Raw genomic sequence first — 27,829 nt, 5'->3', positions numbered from 1 at the left:
ACATGCCCCACTTGGCTAGATGTTGCAAAGCAACCCAAGAAAAAATGCAGAAGAAAATTTAAAAATTAAAAGATTTGCTGCTACTGGACAGTATTATTATAATAATGTTTTCTATGCTGCCAAATGTATTGTCTCTAAGCTTAATTATTAAAATAATCTGGAATATAATAAAATCCATAAGCTTCCCCAATGGAAACAATGAGAATTTTCCAAAAGCCACTAGATAACAATAAAATGTGAAAATAATTATTAATATGACCCAATTGAAATAATATAATAAGCTATAAATAAAAGCAAAATGGACACTAAAAGAGACTGAAAGGGGACATAGAGAGGGCATGTAAAGACATTCTTAGTGCAAATTTATAAACTTATCAGTTAGCTCCTCAAATCAAGGCACAGAATGCTCACTGGAGTTTTGCTTACTATCGTGTGAAAGTAAGCAATTATTACTTAGTATTCTTTGCATACAAGACATTATGATTTGCTCATAAAACTATGCTTTAAAATATTGACAATGTTGTTTATTCTCTTTTCTGAACTTATGCTTCCCTAGCTAATCTACATTTCTTGCTATTCAGTTTCTGGAATATTCACTGAATATTGAACTTTATTTCCTATAATATCAAAAGCCATCAGACCATGTGCTATGATTAGTTTTAATATTGCTTTTTTCAGACAGTTGTAATGATGTGGTTCACATGGCATACTAAGTCACAAATGTTTTTAGAAATCATAACAGCTGAAGTCACAATCAAATTAACCTACAACTAAACAGGGGAGGATTTAATGAACACAGAGCTAATGTACAGTATAGAGTACATACCTCACAGTAATAACAGTTCCTTTTGTGGACAGTGTCTCCACATCATAAATGTTTCATTCAAAATTTCTCAGGACAATGTTGCATTTTTTTTTAAAAAAATAATCTTTATTTACATTTTCCATTAAAAAGAAAAAACAACACATCATATAAATAACACACAAGACAATACAACACATAACAAAGAAAAAAAAGAAAGAAAACAGGCATACTTCTATGTAGTACCTTAATAACCTAATATTCGGTACTATGTTTCCATATTATGTTCCGGAGAAGATAGAACAACTTATATACCTTTATACATCAATTACGTCTATCCGACCTCACTTTACTTGTACAATATAAGTTTCTCAATATATACAATTCCTCATCTAGTGTGGGTTATAATTTCCTTTTCTCTAACCATTTATAAAATTTTTCCCAAGATAGACATATTTGTGTTTGGTCTCTGTCTTTTAGTTTTTTGGTCAATTTATCTGCTTCCGCACATTCTAAGATCTTCTTTATAATTGTCTCCTCTGTTGGGATATTTTGATTTTTCCAGAATTGAGCGTACGCCAATCTCGCCGCTGTGATGATGTGTAATGCAAGATATCATGAGTCTCTTTTGATATTTTCCGGTTTGGAAGCGAGCAGGCATGTCTCTGGTCACCAGAGAATGTTGCATTTTGATAACACAAATTTGCAATTGTCATTAAGGTCTCACCATGCCTTTGTGATCGCTGAAGGTCTGTAACTGGACTGGGTCTTCAGTAATAATCTCCCTGCTTATGCATAACATTATCCCAGGTACTCATAATGTAGCTGTCAGGATTAAAATGTAGAAATAAAATGGCTTATTGAAAGCCATTGTGCCTTTAAGAAATGGAATAAGATATTAGCATTTCTTAAAACCATATTTATAAATGTAACTAGAACTGACTGGAATCTTTTCACTCAGCTGTTCTTGATAAATGATTTTTTAAATATGTAACTACAGCTTCCTTATGGAGCCATGCTCCAAGCTTCAATGTTTCACTGAGGTCAATGATTTCTCCAGGGTTTTTTCCCCCTATTTCTGCTCTATTCCACAACCCCTACATATTTTTCCCTCCCTTTTGGGGGAGAGGTATTTGTAAGAAATATCTACTCTAATGGCAAACTTGGAGTAGTTTTTTTTATTCTGTTTTAGAAAATCTAGAATGGTGCTTCATGGTATTTCCACACACCACGTTTGTGTTTTATCCTGCTCCAAAAAAAGCCTGGTGTTGGCATAAAGAGATAAGCATAGTTCATATCTCAGGACTTCTATCTTCCAGCTTTGTAGATGAGCCTCACTTTCTTCTGAGGCTTCACAACCTTCACCGTCAGATGAGAGACTAGCTGATAGCAGTGAAAGTTTCACAGATTATACTATAGAGCTATGGATGCACCATAAAGGCAGTTGGCAGGAATAATTTGAGCTCAGTATTTGTGAGGAAGTCTGATTCTGAAACTGATATTTTTAAAATGGCAAATCAAATTCTTGAGTGTGTAATTTTTAAGGTATTTCCCTAAAATAATAAACATCATGGCTTTCATTTAAATATTTGATACTTTAGATGGATAATTGCTTTTTATTGTTTTCTATATTTAAGCAGTACAAAAAAGTGATAAAGGACAGGAGAGGGAAAGATTGAGTTGTACACAGGTGAATTAGTATACACTAAGTCAGTGATGGCAAACCTATGGCATGCGTGCCAGAGGTGGCATGCAGCGCCCTCTCTGTGGGCACCCAAGCCATCGCCCCAGTTCAGCTCCATCGCACATGTGAGCATGCTCCTGCCGGCCAGCTAGTCTTCGGGGTCTCTGCCATGTATGCATGCGGGGGGGGCGGCGTAATTGTGTGTGGGGGTTGCTCATGCATGTGCATGGAGGCGTGTGGGGGCGCATGTCCATGTGTAGGGGGTGCATGCAGGAGGTGTGTGCACATGTGTGGGGGGTGCATGCATGGAACCCATGTGTGCATTGCATTTGGGGGATTTGGGTGCACGTGCCTGCATTCACGCGCATGCAAGCGTGCTTTGGGCACTCGGTCTGGAAAAGGTTAGCCATCACTGCACATAAGTGATCAATGACTGGATAAGAAACTATTATAGTATTTCAACATGTATTTACTTTGACACCCTAATTTTTAAAAATGTTCTTATAGTAATAGCACTTAGACTTATATACCGCTTTACAGCCTTCTCTAAGTGGTTTACAGAATCAGCATATTGCTCCCAACAATCTGGGTCCTCATTTTCTTGACCTCAGAAGGATGGAAGGCTGAGGCAACCTTGAGCCTGGTGCGATTTGAACTGCCAAATTTCAGGCAGCCAACAGGCAGCAGAAGTAGCCTGCAGCACTGCACTCTAACCACTGTGCCACCAAGGCTTATATTGGAATAGTAGCGATATATACATATGTATATATGTGTGTATGTACAGATATAGAGATAGACATGTATATTATTGCTGTTTCAACAATACAATTTCTACCTATCAAATCTGTTGAGTATTAAGTGACAGTTTAAATAAGCCAATCAGGAATTAATCCTGAGAGCGGGAAATTTAGAGAAATGTCAGTGGCTGAAGCCGCGGACAGCTCTGGTTTAAAAAGGGCTGCCACGGCTGGAATTGCCATTGCTGTTACGGAGCTTAAATAAAGCATTGATATTAAACTTTGTGCCAAGTCCTTTCTTCAACCGCCTGCTATTTAACAAAATCAAATTTGGAACATGTGATACTTCTTTCAATTTCCGGCCCCTCAGGTAATTCTTGTTAACAGGTGGATTAAACACATAATAAAAATTAAGCAAACAAATAAAATCATTCTGAGTACAAAGTAACTTACAAGTCTTTCCTTCTGATCAAACTCATTATTGATGGCTAGACTGACATACTGAATGGTATCACTGCTTGTTGTAATAATGGTTTTGAATGCTGTGAACAGTTTGAGTGAAAAGCAAAATTGCCTGTTTGTAAGTATTTACCAAAACATTTAGAATCCAGGAAATTCTTTAGGTGTAACTGGTCTACATCAGTTCAGATCTTGAATTCAGAACTGTTCTATATCATTTTTTTTTAAAATGCCTATATTGCAGTATAACATGTTTTCTTTTATACACATTTGAAATATGCAGAAATTTCATTCACTTTTCACTAATCATCCTCAGCGATTAGCCCAAAGTTGTAATTATTTGACAAAGGAATTCTTTAATGATATAAAAATTTCATTCTATGGGGTGGGGGAATCCCATTGGGATAGGGAATCTTCTCCCACTGAGATTTCTCCATTTTGGGGGAGATACAGAGGTGTCCCTAGTTATTTTTTTAAAGTACCCTAACAGTAAATGGTAGTGACATATGATCCTATTTTACCATCCCATATTTAACTATCACGGTTTCCTGGAGTCAAGTCTTTCCCTTCTCAAGGGGCTCGGAAATTCATCCTGAAGATGCTCAAATCTCCCCCGAGTTTTGGCCTCCGAAATCGTCCCGTATTATGTTCCTTTGGGCAAATCTCAGCCCAAGTCCCAGCAACAGAATCCCTAAGTGGACGCTGTGCTGCTTTATCAGAGGCTTGATGATAAATGGCTGGGAGTGGGACGATAAATGTAATGTATGTGTATGAGTATGTATGTGCGCGGCGTGTGATGCTCCCAGGCGGGCTGACGTCACCAGAGGGGCTTCATTCATTCTTCTCCAGCTGACCAGCTGCGAGTTGACCGGGTTCCTTTAATCCGGAGAGGAGAGCCAGCTCGGAGACAGCAGCGATCCAATCAGTTCTAGGTCCACGAGGCAGAAAGTAGCTGAGGAAAGGGGTGCGGGGGTTGGGAGAAGGCACGGGACGGGCTCCCAGCAGCGGCTGCTCGGATTTGCCGTGAGAACTCGTCTCTCCTGCCTCTTCGCTTCCCCGTTCGGTCGTTGGGCGGCAGATCGAAAGCGGGAGCCAAGCCGGGTCATTCCTTCCGAGAGGCAACTTTCCCATCGAATGACTCGCTGCCCTAGAGTCGAGGAGACCCTCTGCAGACCCTCTCGCTTGGCTGGGACGCCAGCGGGAGTGATGGGCTGAAGGAAGGAGGGATACACGCGCTCGAGAGAGAGAGAGAGAGAGAGAGAGAGAGAGAGAGAGAGAGAGAGAGAGAGAGAGAGAGAGAGAGAGAATTAAAGGAAAATATGAGGGGCTGCCAACCAGTCTGAGCCCGAGCAGCGAATGCCGAAGCAGGAGGGAGAAATGTGGCCGAGAGGTTGAAGCATGCACCCAGCCAGAGCGTGAAGAAAGCGGAGAGAGTCCTTTGCGAGGAGCCCATGGACTCTGCCATGGAAGCCAGCAGGAGGTTCTTGTTTCTCCTCCTTTATCTTCGCCTGGGCGTCCTTCAGACTTCCCAGCAAGTGCTCAGGATCGGTGAGTGCCGGGAAATAAGGGGCAGGGAGGGTTCGTGAATGTGTTAAGGGATCTTTCCGGTGGTTTTGGTTAGGCTCCTATATTGGTATGGAAACACCCCCCCACCCCCGCAAGACAAGCACCAGGAGATCAAGCTTCTGCTATCTGCTGGTTGCTCACAGGGTAGAAGGAATCGGTCTATTCCAGTTTGGCCCCAGGTACTTTGCTCCAAAGAAATGCTAGACCGGAAACTGGTCAAGAATACCTGGACCTTTCTCTTTTTCTCTGGATTTAGACCAACCTCTCAGACACTCCTTGCTTGTTACAATTGCTGGCACTGGATTGCAGTGTGACTATCTGGGCAGGCTGCTAGTCCAAGGATGAAGCATCTGGCTCAGACCAGCAGAGAGTGCACACTTGACCTTTTGCTCAGGGATGGCTGCCTAGGTCCCTCTTACCCAGGAGTTTTGTTTCAGTGGCTGATTTCCTCCAGAGTGGTTTTGTTTCTCCTTATTATTCACTTACTCAGAAGCTTTTTCTCACAGACAGTTGGTGGACAGACTTAGCAAAGGAAGTTTGTTTCTCTCTGTGTTGTGTATGTATACATGTCTCTGTGGGTGCTCATGTGCAAGCATTTTTTCCTCTTTAAAAGAATTTTTGGAATTCTCCTCACCAACCATCTTTAGATACATTTTGTGTGAGATCCTTTGCTTGTGTTTTCCAAGGAAAGAGAGAGAGTTCCTTCTCTTTAAATTTGTTTTCCCAACTTGGAGCCCTTCAGAGGTATGAGATTACAATTCTCATTATTCCTACCAGCATCACCAGGGGCAGAGTAATTCAAACATCTGAAAGGCACCAGACTGGGAAAGCTGTTCTGTGCTAATTCAAAATAAACAAATATTGAGTGCCATCTGCTTAACCGTTCTTCATTTCGAAGTCACCAAAAACCAGCTATTTCCCTTTGGCCATGTCAATATTTATATTTGCTTTTTGAAGATGCCAACTTCAGGAAACAATCTAGAAACTGGAACTGTGAATACACAATGTAATAACTAAAATATTAAAATAACTTTCTGACTGGTATAAGATATTGGCATGGTCACTTAAAAATTAGGAACCAGAAATGGCTACATAGCCTATTCTTCTTTGAGACTGAAAGAGTTAGAGTTGAAATATAAAGAGATTGTCTTTATATTTATATATATGCCATACTGTTAGATTGATAGGCAATTATGGACTATCTTGATTATATCCTCCTTAGCAAGAATATGCCACTCTATGGTTGAGAAAAAGAGCAAACTTTGTTCCATGGAAACCCAACAAAGTTCATAGGGAGGGTTTCTTTCTACAGTGGGCTTTTTGGGTCAACAGGACAGTGAATATCAGTTATCAAAAATGTAGGTAGAAAATTAAGCAGGCACTAAGCAATTACACAAAGGGAAGCCAACTTTCTGAATTCTGTTTTTTTTTTTGTACTTAGTGACTTATAAATAGTAGACTAATGTTCTGAAAACCTGACCTAAATTACTATATATTTTAAATGGCTGTAAAGCTATGCTGAAAAAGTTGTTCTCAGGGTATTGTGATAAATTCAATGAAAAGAAGGAAATTCTTGATGTACTTAAGGAGAAATGAGAGTATTGGATAGTAAATGGACAAATAAGATTACCAATCAAAAAAAATATTTGTACCTCAGGGTTGAAATGAGGTGTCTTTGGTGCTCTCTGAGCTTGGTTGTTTTCTTGCAGACATTTCATTACCAAACTGGGCAACCTCAACAGTAGGAGTAATGAAACATCTACAAGAAAACAGCCAAGCTCAGAGAGTACCAAGGACCCCACATAAATACCATGTTTCCCCAAAAATAAGACCCTGAAATAAGCGTTGGCCTTATTGCCATGTGCTCAAAAGGCCGATTGGGCTTATTATCAAGGGATGTCTTATTTTGGGGGAAATAGGGTAAGTTTATTGTTGTAATCATGTATCATAACAAAGTGATGTAACATAAACACAATAAAGGAAAATCACAATAAAATAAAATAGAGTAAGAAAATAAGTGTGAGATACAAAGAAACAGCCAGGTTAGGGTAGTGTTTTAGGGATCAGGTTGGAAACTGGGAAACCATGAGGGGAAACTGTGGGCCAGTCACTCTCTCTTAGATCTAGGGAGGAGGCAATGGCAAAACCACTTCTGAAATCTTACCTCCCCAAAATAGTAAGAACTTGCCCTGGTAGTCACCAGGAGTCAACACTAATCTGAAGAATGTAAGTGTGCTTGGCTGCATGGGTGCATGGGTGCATATGTGCACATACACACACAGAGAAGTTAAACAAGATATAATAAGGCCAGAACTTTAAAAAATTCTTTCTGCGTTTAAACAATAACAAAATATAATTAGCAACCTGACTACGGTTAAAAAATTTGAATATTATATATTTAAATCTTGGGATATGATCTCTTTTTTGCCCTATAAACTATAAAATGATTTATCTTCCTTTCTAAACAGTTATTTGACTTATTGGGGCTGGAGAAAAACATCAATATTATTATTATTATTATTATTATTATTATTATTATTATTATTATTATTATTATTATTATTATTAATTGAATTTATATACCGTCCTACTCCTGAAGGACTCAGGGTGGTCAACAGCCAAATAAAATACATATAATACAAATGTTAAAAAACCATTAAAATACAATTAAATAATTGGCCCTAAAAACAAAATTTAAAACACCCCAATTCATAAGACAAATTTAAAATTTAAAAAATTTAAAAAGTTTAAAAAGTTTAAAAGAGAGGTTAGGCCAGGCTGGCCTGCTGGAAAAGAAATGTTTTGATGGCACAGCGGAAAGCGCGCAGGTCCGGGATCCTCCGTATCTCCGGGGGGAGCTCATTCCAGATGGCGGGTGCCCCCACAGAGAAGGCTCTTCCCCTGGGAGCCGCCAGTCGATATTGTTTGGGCGACAGCACCCTGAGGAGCCCCTCTCTATGGGAGCGTACTAGTCAGTGAGAGGCCACTGGTAGCAGAAGGCGGTCTTGTAATACCCCGGTCCTAAGGCATGGAGCGCTCTAAAGGTGGTAACCAAAACCTTGAAGCGCACCTGGAAGACCACCAGGAGCCAGGGCAGCTCGCGCAGGAGGGGGGTCACATGGGAGCGCCCCGTCACTCCCATAACCACCCACGCGGCCGCATTCTGGACCAGCTGGAGCCTCCGGGTGCTCCTCAAGGGGAGCCCCATGTAGAGAACATTGCAGTAGTCCAGGTGGGAAGTGACGAGGGCATGAGTGACCATATTTAACGAGTCCTGATTCAGAAAGGGATGCAACTGGTGAATCAGGCGAACCTGATAAAACGCCCTCCCGGCCACAGTCGTCAAGTACTCTTCTAAAGACAGCTGTGAGTCCAGGAGGACCCCCAAGTTGCGAGCCCTCTCCGTGGGGGCCAATGACTCGCCCCCAATAGTCGGTGATGGCACCAACTGACTATATCAGGATGTCGGAAACCACAGCCACTCAGTCTTGGATGGGTTGAGCCTGAGTCTGTTCCTCCCCATCCAGATCCGTACAGCCTCCAGGCACCGGGACATCACTTGAAGGGCATCATTGGGGTGGTCCGGGGTGGAGATGCCAAAACTACATGCATAAATATATATATTATTTTCATATATTTTAATCTTGATTGTAGTGGATAATATGAAAGTCATACAGTTCAATTTAAATTATAAGAATGGCTTCAAAATTAACACTGAAGTGCTTTTACAACTAACATTGATCATGAGAATACTTGTGCAGTTACTTTCACGATATTGCCAGTAAGCCAATGAACTTCTTTGTATTATTAAACTAAAGCTTGATGTGCAATAATAATTTATCAGCTTTATATGACCTGCTTTAGAAATTACTCTAGGAAGAATTAAGGTTAAACTCCTAAACTCCTTATATTTAATTATTGCACAGAAATTGCTATGAAGACTTTTTCTGATTATCTAACATGAAAATGGTAGGTCAGAAGCTCAGCAATCTACTTCTTCCTAAATTGCAGAGCTTCGTTGGAGATCAGCTATAGCTATTCTTAGAGAGCAGCAGGTTCTTGTTATCCTTGAAATCCATGTTCTTTATCTCTGGGGAAAAACACATCGGCACTTATCTTTTTTTATTTTTACGGGCTATAAAAAGCTTGCCTAGTCTTAGCAGTTAAATGGCTGGATTTGAACAAAAGACAAAGTTTTATTATTTTTAAATCGATTATTTTTTGCAGTGTTTGCAAATCCATTAGTTTGAAATCTCTCTCCTGTTCATTCACCCTCATACACATGCACTCTCTTACACATACTCTCTCTCACACAGATATAGGGAACATATAGATTGGTTGTTGAAGCATCCTATGAAATAAATAAGACACTATTTAAAACAGCAGGAGACCCTTTTAACTACACAAGATGACTAGGGGGAAATGCTCTTTTCCACTATTGCTGTTCTGCAGCTAATATTTAAGATATGTGTGATTCAGGAATTATTACAGGTAGTCGTCAATTTACAACCATTTGTTTAATGACCGTTTAATGTTACAACAGCACTGATCATAGTGACTATTGATCAGTTTTCACACTTACGACCATTTCAACATCCCCACAGTCATGTGATCAAACTCTGGGTAACTGGCATGTATTTAGGATGATTGCAGTGTCCCTGGGTTTTGGGATTGTAATTTGTAACTTTCTTAGGGAGTTTCCTACAAGCAAAGTCAATGGGGGAAACCAGATTCACTTAATAGCTGTATGCCTCACTTAAACATTTCAGTGATTTGCTTAAGAACCATAGCAAAGAAGTCATAAAATGGGGCATGATGAATTTAACAACTGTCTTCTTAGCAACAGAAATTTTGGGCTCAATTGTGTTCATAAGTTCAGGACTGTAACTATCAAAAGTAGCTGCTGTTGATAGATTAATCATCCATAAAAAGGAATGGCTTGTCACATTATCAACAAAGATTTCTGCCAATTTGATAAATGTCTCAAGCAAAAGAAGACAACATAAACTGCCAAAGAAAGAAAACGTAGAATTCATTTGTTCAGGATTCTGGAGAGCACTGCAACTACACCAAGTGAAATCCAATCAAAAGCAAAAATGATAGTTCTGCTTAAACCGCAGACATGTAATGTGATGATTTTTTTTTTTTTTTTTAGAAACAGAAGAATTTGGTTTAGCTAATGATGTAAATGTTTGGAATATATAAATGAATTTGTTTTTGCATCTCTTCTATAAAGTAGAGATAGGAATAACTTGATTCCCATCTCCAGCTAGGTAGTTCAAACCAAAACATCCGGTTTTAAATTAGAGCTTTAAACTGTAGCAATAAAAGAGAATATTTGTAGTTCAGGGTTGAAATGAGGGGTCCTTGATGCTCTCTTAGCTTGCTTGTTTTCTTGCAAACGTTTCATTACCCTAACTAGTCTGACCAGCACTGATGATGTTATCTAGTTAGGTTAATGAAACGGTTGCAAGAAAAGTGTGGCAGCCCTGAAGATCCAAAGAAAAAGATGGCCTCCAGGGCTGACAATAGTAGTTGAGCTATTGGACAGCCTACAACACAGTTCTATGTCTTCAAGGACATATGTGTATAAAATCAATCCAGTACACATTTATGAGGTTACTTCTACTTAAGGTTTGGTTGAACCTTCCTAGATGTCTGAATGATAGTATTTGAGGATGAGTTCTTAGACTCATTCATTCTATCTGATAAAATTATCACTTCTTGGAAGAAATCTTTGTTCAAAACTTTCAGCATCTTTACTTAATAAAACAATCCTTCAGTGGAGAAATCATCTCTGAATATAATGGAAATTTGACTGTAGCCAAATTTAGAAAGTAAATCCAATTGCAAATTGTAGAAGGTAAAGGTGCTAGAACTGCATATGTAAGGTTTTGATAGTACTAAAAATAAATGTCAGATCTTGCCCTATAGTCATGTAGTTTAGGACAGGGGTCCCCAACCTTTTGGACTCCAGGGACCACTAAATTCATAATTTTAAATCTCACGGACCACTAATACAATCTGCCTAATGACCGGCTGGGTGGGCGTGGCTAGGTGGTCATGTGACTGGGTGGGTGTGGTCAACTCAGTGTCACTCACATTGAGGGGCGCCTCGCCAGCCTCTACTCACCCCTCCTCTCCCAGCTCCTCCTCTCCTGCCCGCCCGGGCTCCTTAGGGCCCCAACAGGAAGTAGTTGTAGGAGCTAAGCAGCCACCATGAGAAAGAATTGGCAAAACAGCTGTTCAGTTCAAATTGGATCTGACCGAGAAGGAGGCTCAGCAGAAGCACCTCACTGAGGACTATGAGCATAGGCTTTCCAAGCAGAGGGAAGACCTGCGGGAGTGCAAGTCCAGGTACCGGCCCCTGGAGGCTCAGTGGGCTGAGATGGTCAGCTAGTTTCAGACCATGATGCAGTCCCACTGGAATAAGGCCCTCCAGTTCTTTGCCACCAGCGGCGCTTCCCTCCAGCCTTCGCCCAAAGCCCCGCACCAGGGGGCTACAGGAGACCCCATGTTGGAATTTCTGCCCCCCTCCAACCCACACAAAAAGACCCTAAAGGGGGAGACTCTCTGCAGCAACACAAACGTTCATTGCACGTATCCGTCCCAGGGGCTGTAGTTTGAGGACCCTTGATTTAGTGCAATATAAAAATGCAAATAATTTTTCTCCGGACCACCAAAATTTTCTCATGGACCACCAGTGGTCCACGGACCACCAGTTGGTGACCGCTGGTTTAGGAGACATGAACTACTTTGATTATCCCAAAGCTATATACAATATATTTAAGCATTAAAACATTTGCAAGAAGTAGAATGCCTAGTAGTGGAATAAGTATCCAAACTGCAATTTATTGAATGCATTTTTCTAGCTTCTATTCATTCCAAATGGTGCTTGGGCACCATCTTTTTGAAAACCTTAGTGAAAGGAAAGAAAGAAAATTACACTGGAATACTGATAAATATAAAGAGTGTGGCATTTTTATTATATAATATTTTGATTTCAGCAAGTATCTGACTTTATTATTATTTCCAAGTATGTTGAACAAAAGCTTTCCTTTGATAGATGAGTTTACAACACAATTGCTAGCAATAACATATTTTGTCTATATAACTACACACCCACAGACATTCAATTATATTACAAAAAAAAACAAAAACAGAGTTCATGCATCCAATACACTTGATTTAGCATTAAGCCATTTTCATTTCTGTTCATGGCAGGAAAAGCATTCAGATGTTATCATTTCCATGCTATGATATTTCAAGGAGATAGACTGGGATACAATTCTATTCATTTCCTGAATGCAAAAAACTTTTATGCAAAGGATGGATGTGCACAGATTCACTGGTCATCCTGAGGTTCTGATTTGAAGCTCTAGATTTTTGCAGAAGTATCCAATTCATGACTGTTATCTCCTGTTGTCCAGCACAAGGAAAAATACAGATGTCCATCATTTCATTTTTAGTAGAATAAAAACATGACATGTGTGACATGATATCATTACAAAGTGGTAGATTTTATAAAAACCAGTGTTAAGTGCTTTTAAGTTACCCATTACATTGTTGTTTGGGTTAGAGCAGGGGTTGGCAAACTTAAACACTTAAAAGAGCCACAAAGGTCCTAACTGGAAGCCCCCCATTCAATTCTGGAGCCGACCAGAAGTCCTGTTCCCCCCACCATAGAGTCCCCTCCCAGCACGGCGTTCTTTTTCCTCTATCTGCCCTAACTGAAAGCCCCCTATCAATGGTGGAGCCAGCTGGCGACAGGGAGCTGCAGCAGAGGGATGAAAGAGCCACATGCGGCTCCAGAGCCACAGGTTGCTGATCCCTGGGTTAGAGTTTGATTAAATCTGTAGTAAAAAAATATGTTTCTTCTGTCTTGCAAAATTTCAAGCATGTTGTGAGTAGGTTCTTTTGTTTTGTTCTCCAAAGTGGCATTTATCAAGGTGATATTCTCTGAATTCAGTGAATATTTGTTTGTTTGTTTGTGTGTTTATTACTAATTTATATCCCAGCACAATGTCATGACTCTGAATGATGGACAAGAAATGAAAAGAAGAAAAAATGATTACACATTTATTATAAAATTAAAATACAAGCAAAAAAAAAGGAAAATTAGGAAAACAAAAATAAATTAAGGCTCACGTATACTGTAACAGTAAAACCTTGCCAGTAAAAGATGGCACAGGCAATGCAAATTCTGTCCAGGGAAGCTTAGAGAGTGTTTTCCATTATTAAGGGAAGTATCAAGGGAAATAAGATGGAAATGTGTGTGGGGGGGGGGGAAGGGAAACATGTCACTTGTATTTTATTTTATGAAAAGAATATAGAACAAATAGTTAAGGCTAATAAATAAGGCTCACAAAGCATGATAACACAGTTGCTCACTTTGGGGTATCATTTGCCTCCAAATGGACCTGAGGCAAGACTAGAACTCATAGTTTCCAGGTTTCTAGCCTAACCAAACTGACTCACTCACTCTCTCTCTCTCTCTCTCCCTCCCTCTCTCCCCCCCCCTCTCTCTTCAGCAAAAATAAAAAATGTTTAATTGTCAAAAATACACTAACGGGCAGGAAAAAACAATGAGAAATGATGAAAAAGGAAGTATGTATATTATCTATATATCTCTAACCAAATGAAACAAAATCCAGATATAGTTCTAGAGCTACTGGGAACCATATTGTGGCTTTATGTGTAGCCCTTGACTTATGACCACAATGGAGATTGTAATTGCAATCGCAAGTTGTTGTGGTTGTAAGTTGAGGCACCACATAACCAGACTCAATTGTTCAACCTTTTTTTACAGAAGTTATTATGTGAAACTGGTAAAAAAGAAACCATTAGAAACCAGCAAAAGGCATCACAAATTGCTGTGATTATAGGTTACAGATTACCACAAAGTGCTGTGATTGTGGTAATCTGTAACCTATTTGGTGACAAGATGGTCACCAAAATGTGGCCAGATGACTAGTGAAGGGGGTTGGTGTGACATTTTATGATTGACAGAAGTGCTTTATGGACTGTAAAGCACCCCTTACGAAGGTGTTGTAGCTCTAAAAGGTCTTTCAAAGGCTAGTCATAAGTCAAGGACTACCTGTAAACCTTTAATGTTCAAAATAGCAGCAGAATAGAGATAGGAGTCTAAGGGACCTCGCCTCTATTCTACATCATGAAAAAAAATTGTAGATGGGATGATGCATCCAATGGTATCTGCATAACTTCCCATATTTAAAATGGAATATTAAGGAGAAATATGGAGAAATATGGGAGTTTCATCCCACATTCATGCTCTCCGGTGCCTCTTCTAGTTTTTTTGGTAGCTGCTAGGGTAAAATATCCTCTGCATGCTTCTTTTCATTCAGACAATTCACATTGTCTTTCTGCTGTGGTCATTGTCCATCTCTGTTGCTTTTGAGCCCAATCTGGATAGCTGCCTTCTGCCGGAGGAACAATGAAGCAGCTGGAAGTTGCTGCCCTTCTCTGTTGCTTCTCTGAGTATTTCTATTGAGGAAACAGAGACATTGGTAATGACAGGAAAGTTTGGGAAACACAGTTCCGGAGAACCTCCGACCATGGTATTGACAATGGTTAGTAAGCTTCCTGTCTGTTGCCACTGCAGGTTAGACTTCTTCACACATGAAATGATAAACACATTGCACAGTAGTCTATAATATGATCCCAGAAAGACATTCTGCAGTAATATACGCTGAATGCAAATTCAGTTAATTTAGTCATATTGCCCAACGTTGCAGGCTATGCTTTAAAACAAATATGAATGTTTGGAATTTATATTCAGATCCTTCTGCTGGATCATCAGTTACACATACACTCAACACAACACACACACACACACACACACACTGCATGTTGGTTCAACTGGACTAAGAAGATCAGCACAGCACTAGGTGATTTAACAAACCTGACATCTTATTTGAGAACTACCATCCCTTCGCTTTCCTCTGATAGATGCTCAGTGATAGCAAAGCGCTGACAATATGAGCCACCAGGCAACAGGGTACCCAGAAATCTATTTATCTGGATTGGAACTCTCCTATATCATGTTCATTTCTATAGCCCTCCCTTTTCCTTCTTCTAGACGTTCTTATACATAAAAATGACTAAAAGGGAAACATTTGCTGCTTTGACATGAAAAGTACAGTACTTATCACTCCTATGAAGCTTATAAGGAAACACAGATATTACCATAATAGCATATGGTCAGGTATTCTGCTTTGATTAAAATGTATTGTGTAGATAATTGTGTATATTTGCTAACTCTTTAAAATACTCCTTAATATTTCCTAGCAATGAAATCCCTATGGGATTTTTTTCAATCCCATAATAATAAAATAAATAGAATAGAATAGTTGTAATAATTAGCTGCGCTAGTTTTTTAAAAAAACTGATTTGATTTTTTTGACTTTTATAGTTCTCATTCTGTTCAATATGGGTTACATGTGTGAATAATATACTCATTTAATTCAGTTCTGTACAGTAAGTGTAAGTGGAGATATTTTCATATATAACTTTTTCTGCTTCTCTTAATGTTTAAGTAAAATGTTGATTCTGGCATCAAATTTGTCTTCTTTAGAATTCTCAGATTGAGTTAGCAATGAATTTCACTCCTTTTGCAACAAACACCTGGACTAAACATCGTATGAAAAATTATTCTCAAAATTAGGGCAATCTCACATTTCTTTAAAGTTGATGCTATTCTTTCTTGCTTTTTATTATAACAAAAAATAAAAATAAAGAAGTAAACTGCCACAATGCAGTACTGTGAAGATGTTTGGGACAAGGTGTAGTTTATATATATATATAAATGTATGTATATATGTATGTATATAACATGTCATGGAATTCTTATATTCGTAGCTTGAATGTTCTTCAGGAAGTTGTTCTTTTAGGGGGAAAAAAAAGTATATTGTAACAATGCATCCTTACAATTTTGATTGCAGATATCAATGATCAGGCTGTAGTATTCCAGCTAGCATAACTAAAGATGGTCCAAGTGAAAAAGCATTCCAAACAATTATGCCTACAACAAGTTGTCAGCATAATTATATGGCCATGAAAAGCAGAGGCAGATTGTAAGATATCACAAGTCTACAACATTGAAGTAAACCACTATTATCACATCTTCCAGCTTTCATCACTGTTTCATTCACTGTTTCATTCAAAATTTCATTCAAGATGGACTACATCTGAAATTGTCTTTTTGCAATTATGTTTAATCATCTGTATGCAGATACTTATAAAGGACATTCAAAACTATTTCTGAAGATGTAATATAACAAAGAACTATCTTAGCATATCTTTGTACCTTAACTACACATGCCTAGTTAGAGATCCACAGATAAGAAATCATTAAACTTAGTATTTGAGGAATTCTACTTTACAAGTTCTTTCTTTAAGCAATTGGCGATATATACATATACATACATATATATATATCTGTAATTTTAGTTTGGTATAAAAAAACTAAAGAACTATTAAAATCTAATTCTGTTGTTTGGATTGTGGTAAAACAATCTAGGAAGTTATCCCTTAGAGACTTATATCTTTCACTATTCATACTATCCAGTATGGATAAACTTCACTGACTTATGAAAAGGCAATCAGATGGTAATTTGTTTTTAGTTTTTAATCTTGTTAACACATTAAAAAAATCAACACAAAGTACTGCATTTAGAAAATAATGTTTTATGTTTTCAAAGCATATTACAATGTTTCCCCTCCTAGAAACTAAAGCAATTTAAATACAGCTAGTCCTGAACTCACAACCACAATTGAGCCCAAAATTTCTGTTGTTAAGTGAGACAGCTGTTAAGTGAATTTTGCCACATTTTACAACCTTTCCTGCCACAGTTGTTAAGTGAATCACTGAATCACTTGTTAAATTAGTAACAGGGTTGTTAAGTGAATTAGGCTTCCCCATCGACTTTGCTTGTCAAAAGGTCGCAAAAGGGGATCACATGACTCCGGGACGCTGCAACAGTTATAAATATGGGTCAGTTGCTAAGTGTCTGAATTTTGATCATGTGACCATTGTGATGCTGCAACGGTCGTGTGAAAAATGGTCATGAGTCTTTTTTTTTTCAGTGCCATTGTAACTTTGAACAGTCACTAAATGAACTATTGTAAGTTGAAGGCCACCTGTACATACAAAAGTAGGGCTACCAGACCTGAACTGCAAAAAACCATGTAGCTACAGTTCTCTGTACTGTATCTGTTTAATGTCATCTGGTAGTTATATACATTTTTCATCCAAATTCTGGTAGCGTCATGTAAAAAATACAGATGGAATATAGTGCATGAAATTCTCATTGCATAGTCAGATGTATGACAAATAATTTAAAAACTAAAGAGAAATTAAATGCAGAACTGAAAAAATTCTGGCTGAAGGGGAATGATTTGCTTTTAAGCCTATAAAAAACAAAACAGAAGATTCTCTAGTTACCTCTGACATAAATTACTGAGACTTGATCTCATCATAAATAAGAGTTATAAAACCACAGAAGAATTATCTTTTTTGTCATCAATTGCATCAATTATTGATTTTTAGATGTCAGCTGAATTCCATGTATTATTAATGAAGGTATGTATTGTAAATATGCATTTAAACAAAGTAGATTTGCTCCCTATACTTTTCCAGTTTTTTGCAGCTCACCAAAAGTTGTAGCAGGAGCATCTGCATGTACACACAGATACAGCATGGAGCTAGCAAACATCTCTATATCAATCTGGCTGGGCTACGAGCCATCTGGTGGTCCCAGGAGCTCCTTGGCAAATACATGGAAGGCAATTAGGAATGGGAACGAAATTTGCTTGATTTGCAGCTTAGTTTGAACTGAAACGTGATTATCCTTTGATATTCATAACGTTATAAATTTTGCAGTATGATTTTGTACCATTCCCAAATGTGTCTAAAAATATTCACTCACAAAAATTCATATAAATTAAGAATCCATATCTTGATGAAAAATAATTTACAAAAATGACTTGCTGCAAAAATCTTTTACTTGGAAAAAATAATTGCAATCATAGGTGGAAACAGAATAAAATATTGGTAAAGCTGAAAAAATTGAGTAAAACCAGACTTGACCAATCTATTCACAGTTAGAAATGACCAATTTTAGTGTACTTCTGAAGATGATGTAGATTTTCAACTTGCTTTATATTTTTGCATTGTGATCTAGTTAGTTTTGCCTTGTAGTTGTTGTAGAATTAATTCATAACCTATCGCATAATACATTTCTATATACAATGTTTCTCATCAATAATTGTGCATAAACCAGTGCTCTAAATATAATACTTTCCCCACCTAAGATCAGGAAGTATCAGGAAATTGAAAGGTTAACCTTTATCTTTATAACTGATCTCATATGGCTCATTGATAGTAGATTTTGTCTACTGTGATAGAACACAGTCCTTTTTAATATGTTCTGTTCCCATTAAGGGCTGAAAAACATGCTGGACTGTAATGAATGTTAAATCTTTCCTCCATGCATTTTAAGCAACTGTCCTAATCTTCTTAGAAATGCTTGATTTGACTGACTAGTCCAGAGATTGTTCAGCAATTTAAAAAATAATGTTAAAAATCCTGTCCCCAGAACAGATTAGTTTTACTGGATGGTTTTGGAATTGTGACCTCAAAGATCAGTTTGTCCTAGTTTATGCTAAGTTTATGAATATGGAAAGGTTTAAGAAATAAATGGCCTCATTATTTCACATTCTCCTTTCTCTGCTGATGCTAATTAAACTTTAGAAGCCAAATAGTGGCTTTGAAAATCAGTGCTGTTGGAAAGATGCTTGAATTACACCGATAATCTGTAAAGGATTGATACCATGTTCCTGCTGAATTGAACAGGAGCTCTGCAAGAGCCCTCAAATGAAACAATGCAGCAAAAACTTGCTGCAGTGCTCTTGTGCAGCTCTTCTCCTCCCATAGAAGAGTTCCCTAGGCATGCATTAATGGTAGCTAATTTTTAAGCAGTTGTTTCTAACCTTTATCAAAATCATAGTCCATCATATTTTAAATAATTGTTTATGGATGTGCATTTATTCATAGACAAGTATTTGAAAAAGCCCTGAACAATCTGCATTTTACTGCCAGCAAAATCTGGGTAAGAATCTGTCAGTATTTATTTCATTCCTTTGATTTATCTTTATTTATAGATTGATATATGATTTTTCTTCAAGACATTCAAGGCACATGCAGCTTTTCTTTTATTCTTATTGAAGCCCTGGGAGGAATGCTACAGTAGAGTTACTGGTTTTTAAATAAGATAAACAAATGCTGGGCTGACTCCTATTACTTTCTTTACACCTTTTGAATAAGCATGTCTTTTTATCCCTCTTTTTGCAGGGACTAAAAAAATAAATAAAACTGAGGGATCCTTTTAAAGTAAAGGAAAAGGTCCCCCTCGCACATATATGTTAGTCATTCCTGACTCTAGGGGGCAGTGCTCATCTCTGTTTGAAAGCCGAAGAGCCAGTGCTGTCCGAAAACATCTCCGTGGTTATGTGGCCGGCATGACTAAACGCCAAAGGCGCACAGAACGCTGTTGCCTTCCCACCAAAGGTGGTCCCTATTTTTCTACTTTCATTTTTTATGTGCTTTTGAACTGCTAGGTTGGCAGAAGCTGGGACAAGTAACGGGAGTTCACCCCGTTACACAGCACTAGGGATTCAAACTGCTGAACTGCCGACTTTTCGATCAACAAGCTCAATGTCTTAGCCACTGAGCCACCACGTCTGTCTTGAGGGATCCTTTTAAAAAGTAATAATTGGAAAATGTCTATCTGTATTTTAATTTAAGGTAGCTTGGTGGTGGTGATGGCATCTTCTCTGATGCAGCTGGTGGTTCATGTAAATGTAGTCTTATTAGATGATCAAATGTTGGTCAGGGAATTAAGCAACTTTGGTGGTCACCTGGATCAGTCATGAAGGAGAAAGAAAGTACAAGAAATGAGAAAACTCTCTATTTGTTGTGGTGAATGCATATAATCGGGTGGGGTTTTTTTTTTTTTAAATGAAGGAACAACCAGGTAGGCAGACCTCAGTCTCTCCCTGAATATTCTGAAAGAAAATCTCACCTTCATACTTCACATTCTGATCTTTTCTAACCTATGTACAGCCTTTCCAAAAGTGCCAAATTAAAAAGAAAGGAATATTTTGCTCCACAGTCTTTGAACTTTACTTTTTTAGTCTGACACTCTAGTCTTTTTAAAAATTAAACCTGATGAAATATAGAGGAAAAGACTCTACATTAAATGGACGGATAGATAGATGGAACTTTCTTTCAGTCATTGACTAATAAAAATGGAATCGACAACATGAACACACAAAACTATCCCCTAACAGCAAGAACTATTAGTAAACTATTTGTTGGAGAACCTTACACACAAAGTAGCAATTTTTTTTTTTTGCTATTTTTGAAGAAATAAATTTATCTTGTTTATTTAACACATACTGCAGTTAAAAGCTGTCAGAATGCCCTGGAAATTTAAATAAAAGAAGAGAAATCCATTGGTGGCAAATGTCCCTGTAGTACTGGAAATACAGATGAATATAGGCAGTGGTGGGATTCAGCCAGTTCGCACCACTTCGGGAGAACCGGTTGTTAACTTTCTGAGCAATTTGGAAAACTGGTTGTTGGAAGAAATCATTAGGGCAGAGAACCGGTTGTTAAATTACTTGAATCCCACCACTGAATATAGGTTGTGGTTTTGATGGCATCCACATCACAGGAATATGGGTAAATATTCCCAATGTCAGTATTGGGAAAATATTATAGCTAACAATCTCAATGCAATACTGAAAGATATTCCTAAAAAGTAGAATTTATAATCTTATGACAAGCTTTGGTTCTATCTAGCCTATTTATGATAGCTATACTGAAATGTGGCTTTTCTTTGTTAGTTGAATTTTTTTATTAATTGTATCCCATTCTGAAATCTCTTGATATGCACTGAGTTGGGAATATTTTAACAAATAAATAAATAAGCTATGTTTTTATACTGCACTGTTTATGGATTAGGGAATGGTCCTGGGACATTCAATGAATTGAAATTCAATTCATAATCTCATATTTTATTTTTTTTAAGATATAAATCTAAATTTTAAAATATAAAATGCAGTGAGAATATACCTTTTTGTTATATAATTTTCTGTATAAACTGTAAATTTACAAATGGTGGTATACTAGAGAAAATCGGAATTTGACTCTGGTTAATGGATGAAATAGTCCTGAGTTCAAGATTCTATTCTTTGTATCATCTGGGATTAAAATATTCTTTAGCACAATTCAGGCAATTAATAATTATTCTTAAATTGCATTACCATAGAAATTACACATATTGGTCCTTGACATCATGAAAAGTAAAAAGGGTTAACACACATTCATTTATTCATTAAGATTGAATAAAGATTTTTGTAAAAAGAATAACATTTAGCTTTGTTCTAATTTATATGCATACCATCTTTTCCAAATAGTTCAATGTTCAATAGTTCAAATAGTTCAAATAGTTCAATAGTTCAATGTATTGCTACTTGTCTACAAACAAATCTTTAAATAATTTGGTTTTAATGGTCAAAATGAAGTCCTATTAAAATTAATTATAGAGAAATTAAATTCAACTAAAATAGTCCTATAACAAATTTTTGGCATCATTTGATGCACAACCTAAAAAAATGCGTTCATAGAACAAGCAACAAAGTCAACTGATCAATTATTCTCAATAAGAGGGCATCAATGGAATAATGAGAACAATAAAATTATGGATTAGGAAATCTTCGTTTCTGATATTCTCTATTTAAAATACATATGGGCATAACATATTATTAATTATGATCGTAGTCTTAGTGATTAATTATTTATTGATTAACCATCTAAACTTAATGAATGAAATGTGATAATAATTATCAAGTAAAAATATTTTATTAGTACAATTGAATTGTGTGATTTTGTCTCCTTTTTAGTTGAATTTCTTCTGATAGGTTATTGGGTAGTGATTAAATTAAAAGATGAACATGAGATAGCCTTTCCTTCTAATATAATGTGGAAACATTTATTTGGTAGACTTAGAAACTTTAGTAACTGAATTGTCACATTGTATTAAACTATGAAATTTAACTGTTGCTTGCTGACTTAATCATAGTTATTAACATCATATAATGTTAAATGGTAAATAATGCTGAATCATGATTTATAAAATGCAATGGCTGTGAACAACTGTTGCACTAATGCAGTACAGGTAGTCCGTGACTTACAACAGTCCATTTGGTGACCGTTTGCCATTACAATGGCACTGACTTATGACCATTTTTCACACTTATGACCATTGTGGCATCCCCATGGTGATGTAATCAAAATTCAGATACTTGTGACGGTTGCACAAATATAGGTCATATGATCCCCTTGTGAGACTTTCTGACAAGCAAAGTCAATGGGCAAGCTGCTTAACAACTAATGGCTGTAGTGATTCACTTAACAACTGTGGCAACAAAGGTCATAAAATGGGGCACTTAACAAATGTCTCACTTAGCAACAGAAATTTTGGGCTCAACTGTGGTCATAAGTCAAGGGCTACGTGTATCAAAGAAACCACATTAAGGCTGAGAGGACTGTCTCAACTCACTACTTTATCTAAAAGAATTACATGGGCCAAATATTTAGTATAAAATATCAGTAGGAGGACAATCTGTACCACTGTTATAAATATTAGTCCTTGTAAATTTGGGTCAGTGTTTTATTTTGCTTAAAATTTGGTAAAATAATATCTGTATTTTTTTAACTAATTGTGATCATGGTTCGCATCGCACCCGCCTTTAAATAAAGATAAAATTATAGATTTGCGAAGAAGAAGAAGAATTGCTTGGGTGTACAAAAATCCAGCTGAGAAGCATTCTGGGATATTTGTTGTATTTTGCATGGTATCTGAACCTAGAAATCCAATTTATTGTTGCAAAATATTTTAGGATTCCTAAACAAAGCAAACCATTATTTCAGCTCATACGTCTTTACAATCTTGGTTTGTTTAGGTACAATTAGTCTTAATTCTGGTTTAGAAAACCATCTCTTCCCTAGCTTAGATATATCAGCATGCTTTTGTTCACATTGTTGTTTATAAAGCCATAACTTATTACAGAAAATGTATGAACATAACATATATTTCAGTTCATTTAGAATACTATTTTTCCATTATAAGAAAACTGCAGCAAAAATTAAACATTTCATGAAAAGGTTCATATGGCTTTTCAAAACCTGGATGCTTTCTGAGCCTTCTGAGATATCTAATGAATTCCTTCTTATTTGATGAAATTATGTGCCTATTCCTATGATTTTAGGCACCTCATGAAAAATTTAAAAGGCCATAAAGTACAATAGGTGAAATCATAAATTCTGCCCTTTTCCCAAATACTTAAAAAACACTGCTGCATTCATACCCTTTAAGTCTTTAAACATATCCATTTGGCCAAAAGGTTACATGGCCTCCTATTATGTCAAACTTTCATGTAAAGCTTTCATGTATTCCATCTCCTTCAAAACATCTTATTTTTTTTCCTAAGGCCAAATTATTTGGTCAAAATATTTGATCATAGTGAGTAGTAAACATAAGTTTACCACTGAGTGTAGCATGACAAGAATCAAATCTTAATTACAGATTCATTTGTGATTATTTTTCACACCAGTCTGAGTAAAAAAAAAAAAGTATTTATAGTAGACTTTCACTAATTTAAATATTGACAAGAGCAAATGTATTCCTTGCTAGCCACCCTTATTCTTCTGGGGTTTGTCCTGGATTAAGATCATTACAGCCCCTTTACTGAAGTAGATCTTCAGGCATGTGCTGCTAATTATACTAACTACTAACTCTTTTCAAAAAAAGAGAAGAGGAAGTTAAGTTTTAAAGTATTGGAGATGACAGCCATTATTTTGCTATGCCTCATTTAGCAAGAAAAGCTATGAGCTTCAGGGGAGTCTCCACCTTCTATTTTAATGGAAAAAATTGCATATGGTGTTTTTCTTGGCATCATTGTTGTTTCTTCTTCTCATGCTTAGAATTCTTTGGATTGCCTGATAAGACTTTGCAAACTTTGTAGACAATGGGTGTCAAACTCATGTCATCACAGCAGCATCACATGATGTATCGGGACTTTTCCCCCCTTCACTAAACTGGGCCTGGGCATGGCCAGTGCGTGACGCATCTGGCCTGTGGGCTGGAAGTTTGACAGCCTTTTTTTTTTTCTTTAATTTATATGCCGCCCTTCTCCAGAGACTCCGGGCGGCTTACAATGCGTTAAGCAATAGCTTTCATACTTTTGTATATTTATACAAAGTCAGCTTATTGCCCCCACAATCTGGGTCCTCATTTTACCTACCTTTGAAAGGATGGAAGGCTGAGTCAACCTTGAGCCTTGTTATAGATGATTTGGAAGTAGGACCTAAGCTCAGCACTCTTCTGTAGTTCAGTAAAGTTGTCAGAATTTTTGGGGGAGGGATCCCTCATGAGCCTGAAAAAAAAAGGACAAATGACTTGTGCAGCAGCCACAAAAATAGATTGGCTGCTTTAATGAGTAGGAGAGATATGCTGTGCACATATAAAATCCACAACATTTCTTCCTAATTAGTCTTTAAATCACTCTATTGCCTGTTTCTTACTAGATTTCCTACCCAGCCATTATAAAATATAGTGCAGTGGTGAAATCCAAATTTTTTTATTACTGGTTCTGTGGGCATGGCTTGGTGGGCATGGCGGGCATGGCAGGGGAAGGATAATCCCCATTCCCACCCTACTCTGGGGCCATCCAGAGGTGGTATTTGCCAATTCTCCAAACTACTTAAAATTTCTGTTACCAGTTCTCCGAACTGCTTAAAATTTCCATTACCGGTTCTCCAGAACCTGTCAGAACCTGCTGTATTTCACCCCTGATATAGTGGTGGTCTTCCTTGTTTTGAGGAAGTGGCTTGCTCCCTTTCACCTGTATGGTCTTCATGTGCCAATACAGATTATGTATATTGGAGCCTCTCTCGTATATATGGAAACTAAAAACACTTGGTGACCCAGGGAAAAGCATGCATCATTGAAATGGTTCTATTTTAAATCTACCATTACCTTTGCTTCTATTTCTTAAAATTTTAAATGACTCCTTTTAATCTAGTGCAAATTAAATAATATGGAATTGTTTTTATTTTATATAATAAAATAAAATAATGCAATAATGACCTGTGTTGCTGAAGATCAAGTCAACTGCCATGAGCTTTGTGTACTAAAATGATTGGAGAATGACATGTGGCTTTTGACATAATTTTGCTTTTATTATTTGGTAAATGAGCATATATCATTGGTATGGGCATAATTATTATGCTGAAGTGCACTTTAGGAAGATATTGGAAAAATGCTGGTTTATCTTGTTCTGCTTATCCACCTGATCCTAATCTAGAGTTTACATTTGCTCCAGTTTGCATAATGAGGTTCCAGTTGTTGTTTCTTTAAATCATTTTAAGACACAATCCAAGCTATGTGAAAGAATGGGTTCTGTTCCATATAAATATTTTTAAATGGGATATTAAATATAAGGTTACTCTAAGGTGGCACCCAAGACAAGCTACCAGCCATGAATGGCCTAACTGAATTATATTGATCTCTAAGCCCCACTGGATCACTTACAGCCAGCTATTCTCTCTTAGTTCTACATTACCTCCCAGTGTTGTCTGGGCAATGGAGGAGGAATTGCTTTAATACCACGTTGAGCTCCTGAAGTAAAGGCAACTCGCAATCTAACAAATACATAATATAACATGATTTCCATGATTTCAGGCATTTTCCATTTTTTTTTTGGCTAATATTATTACATTTAGTAATCTTTCCCTGTTCAAAATCCTTCTTCATAAATTTGAGGTATTTACTATTACCATATTTTTCGGACTGCAAGATGCTCCAGACTATAAGACGCACATTAGCTTTAGAGGAAGAAAACAAGAAAAAAAATATTTGCCTCAGCCTCCATGGCCCATTTGCTGTGGCCCATTTGCCGCTGCCATGGCCCGTTCTCTGCAGCCTATTTGCCGCGGGCCATTCATTGTGGGCCATTCATGCAGGCGTGGCCCTTTTGCCGTGGCCCATTCAGTGCAGATTGCTGAGAACGGGCAGCAGTGGTTGCAATAGGCGGCGGCAGCAGTCCCCATCACCTAGAACAGCTGATTGGCGCCGCACCAACCCTCCTCCCCCCACCGCAATATTTGCTCTATAAGATGCATAGACATTTCCACCCACTTTTGGGGAGGTGGAAGTGTGTCTTACAGTCCAAAATATATGGTACTTATTGTACCTACAGGTAGTCCTTGATTTGTACATACAGGTAGACCTCGACAACAAATGATTTGTGGTCATTTTTCACACTTCTGACCATTGCAGCATCCACATGGACACATGATTTACATTTGGATGCTTGACAACTGGTTCATATGGATGACGGTTGCAATGTCTCAGGGTCATGTGATGACCTTTTGTAATCTTCTGACAAGCAAAAATAATGGGGAAGCCAGACTTACTTAACAACCAGGTTACTAACTTAACAACTGCAGTGATTCACTTAACAAATGTGGCAAGAAAAGTTGTAAAATGGGGCAAAGCTCATTTAACAAATTTCTCACTTTACAACATAAATTTTGGGCTCAATTGTGTTCGTAGGTTGAGGACTACCCATATCGAGTTTCTGTTGCATGGTAATGATAATAATATACATGGAAATTTTGAACATATTAGACCTGAATATCCTGACTTTGCGCGGGGGGGGGGGGGGGGGACACCCTACACGGACCTGCCTATATATTCAGACATTACCTTAAGAGCACTTATGTCATTAGATAGGACTTGAACTGTTAAGTTTTTACCAATCCCAGACTATGACTCACCCTGATATAATAATAATAATAATGGTATCATCTTTGAAGATCAACAGGGTGTTTTAGAACATTCATTAAGGTGCTACCCAATACCTTCTGATTTTTGGATAGTATTGATTTGCATGACTTTTCTCCATGAATGGAAACTCAAATTTAATGTGTCTTCTTTGGCATGATGGACAAACAAAATTAATAAACAAAACATCCTCTGGGAAAGAATCTTTATTTCTTCCTCAGTATACAAGTTTAGCTATTTCATATGATGCCACCTCATCACTGTCATTCAATTTAATTTAATTAACTCAATTTAAAATGGCTGCTTTCTTTAGAAGTCTCTGGGTAGAAAAAACCAACACAAAAGCAGATAGTCAAGACAACTAGAAGGACAAATAATATAAATTATACCAAAAAAAAAAAAAAATACAACGGGCTCAACTAATAAATTAAAGCCACATTAATTCCAGTTCTGGGAACAGACTTGTCTGTAGCTATTTGTTGTCTACAGCCATTAAATTATTTCATATTTATTTTTGAAGGTCTTGTTATTGTTTTTCAAGTCTCTTCACATTTGATTGGATCTCTACCACACTTGAGACTTCATGTCATTGTGAATTTGACTTCTGTGGCTATAATGTCCTTCTTAAAGCACTTGTGTTGCACTGTAC

General features: G+C 37.4%; 1 protein-coding gene and 1 long non-coding RNA gene across 10 annotated transcripts in view; one reads left to right on the top strand and one right to left on the bottom strand.

The window, feature by feature from the left end:
- The window catches only part of GRIK1 (glutamate ionotropic receptor kainate type subunit 1), a 216,541-nt gene that overhangs the window by 54,381 nt on the left and 134,331 nt on the right, over nt 1-27,829 (top strand). For 6 of the 9 annotated variants that reach the window (XM_087895064.1, XM_034430595.3, XM_034430521.3 and 3 more), the window contains exon 1: nt 4,480-5,230. The exons of 1 other annotated variant lie outside the window; for it this stretch is intronic. In XM_087895064.1, the coding sequence (XP_087751190.1) occupies nt 5,134-5,230 (97 nt within the window). In that variant the 5' untranslated portion in view covers nt 4,480-5,133. Of the gene's footprint in view, nt 1-4,479; nt 5,231-27,829 lie in introns of those variants that run through there. 2 more of the 9 variants (XM_087895063.1, XM_087895061.1) reach the window with 1 other exon arrangement.
- Nucleotides 14,335-27,829, bottom strand: part of LOC117673501 (uncharacterized) — a 35,551-nt gene continuing 22,056 nt past the window's right edge. Inside the window, exons 2-3 of the long non-coding RNA XR_004593497.3 lie at nt 24,638-24,769; nt 14,335-14,752 (exon numbers count right to left, since the gene is read on the bottom strand). This is a non-coding gene — a long non-coding RNA (uncharacterized LOC117673501). The remainder of the gene's footprint in view (nt 14,753-24,637; nt 24,770-27,829) is intronic.

Source organism: Pantherophis guttatus, chromosome 5 (assembly GCF_059756535.1).
Source record: "Pantherophis guttatus breed Tessera chromosome 5, ASM5975653v1, whole genome shotgun sequence".
Lineage (NCBI taxonomy): Eukaryota > Metazoa > Chordata > Lepidosauria > Squamata > Colubridae > Pantherophis > Pantherophis guttatus.
This window is presented reverse-complemented; position numbering and strand designations above follow the sequence as displayed.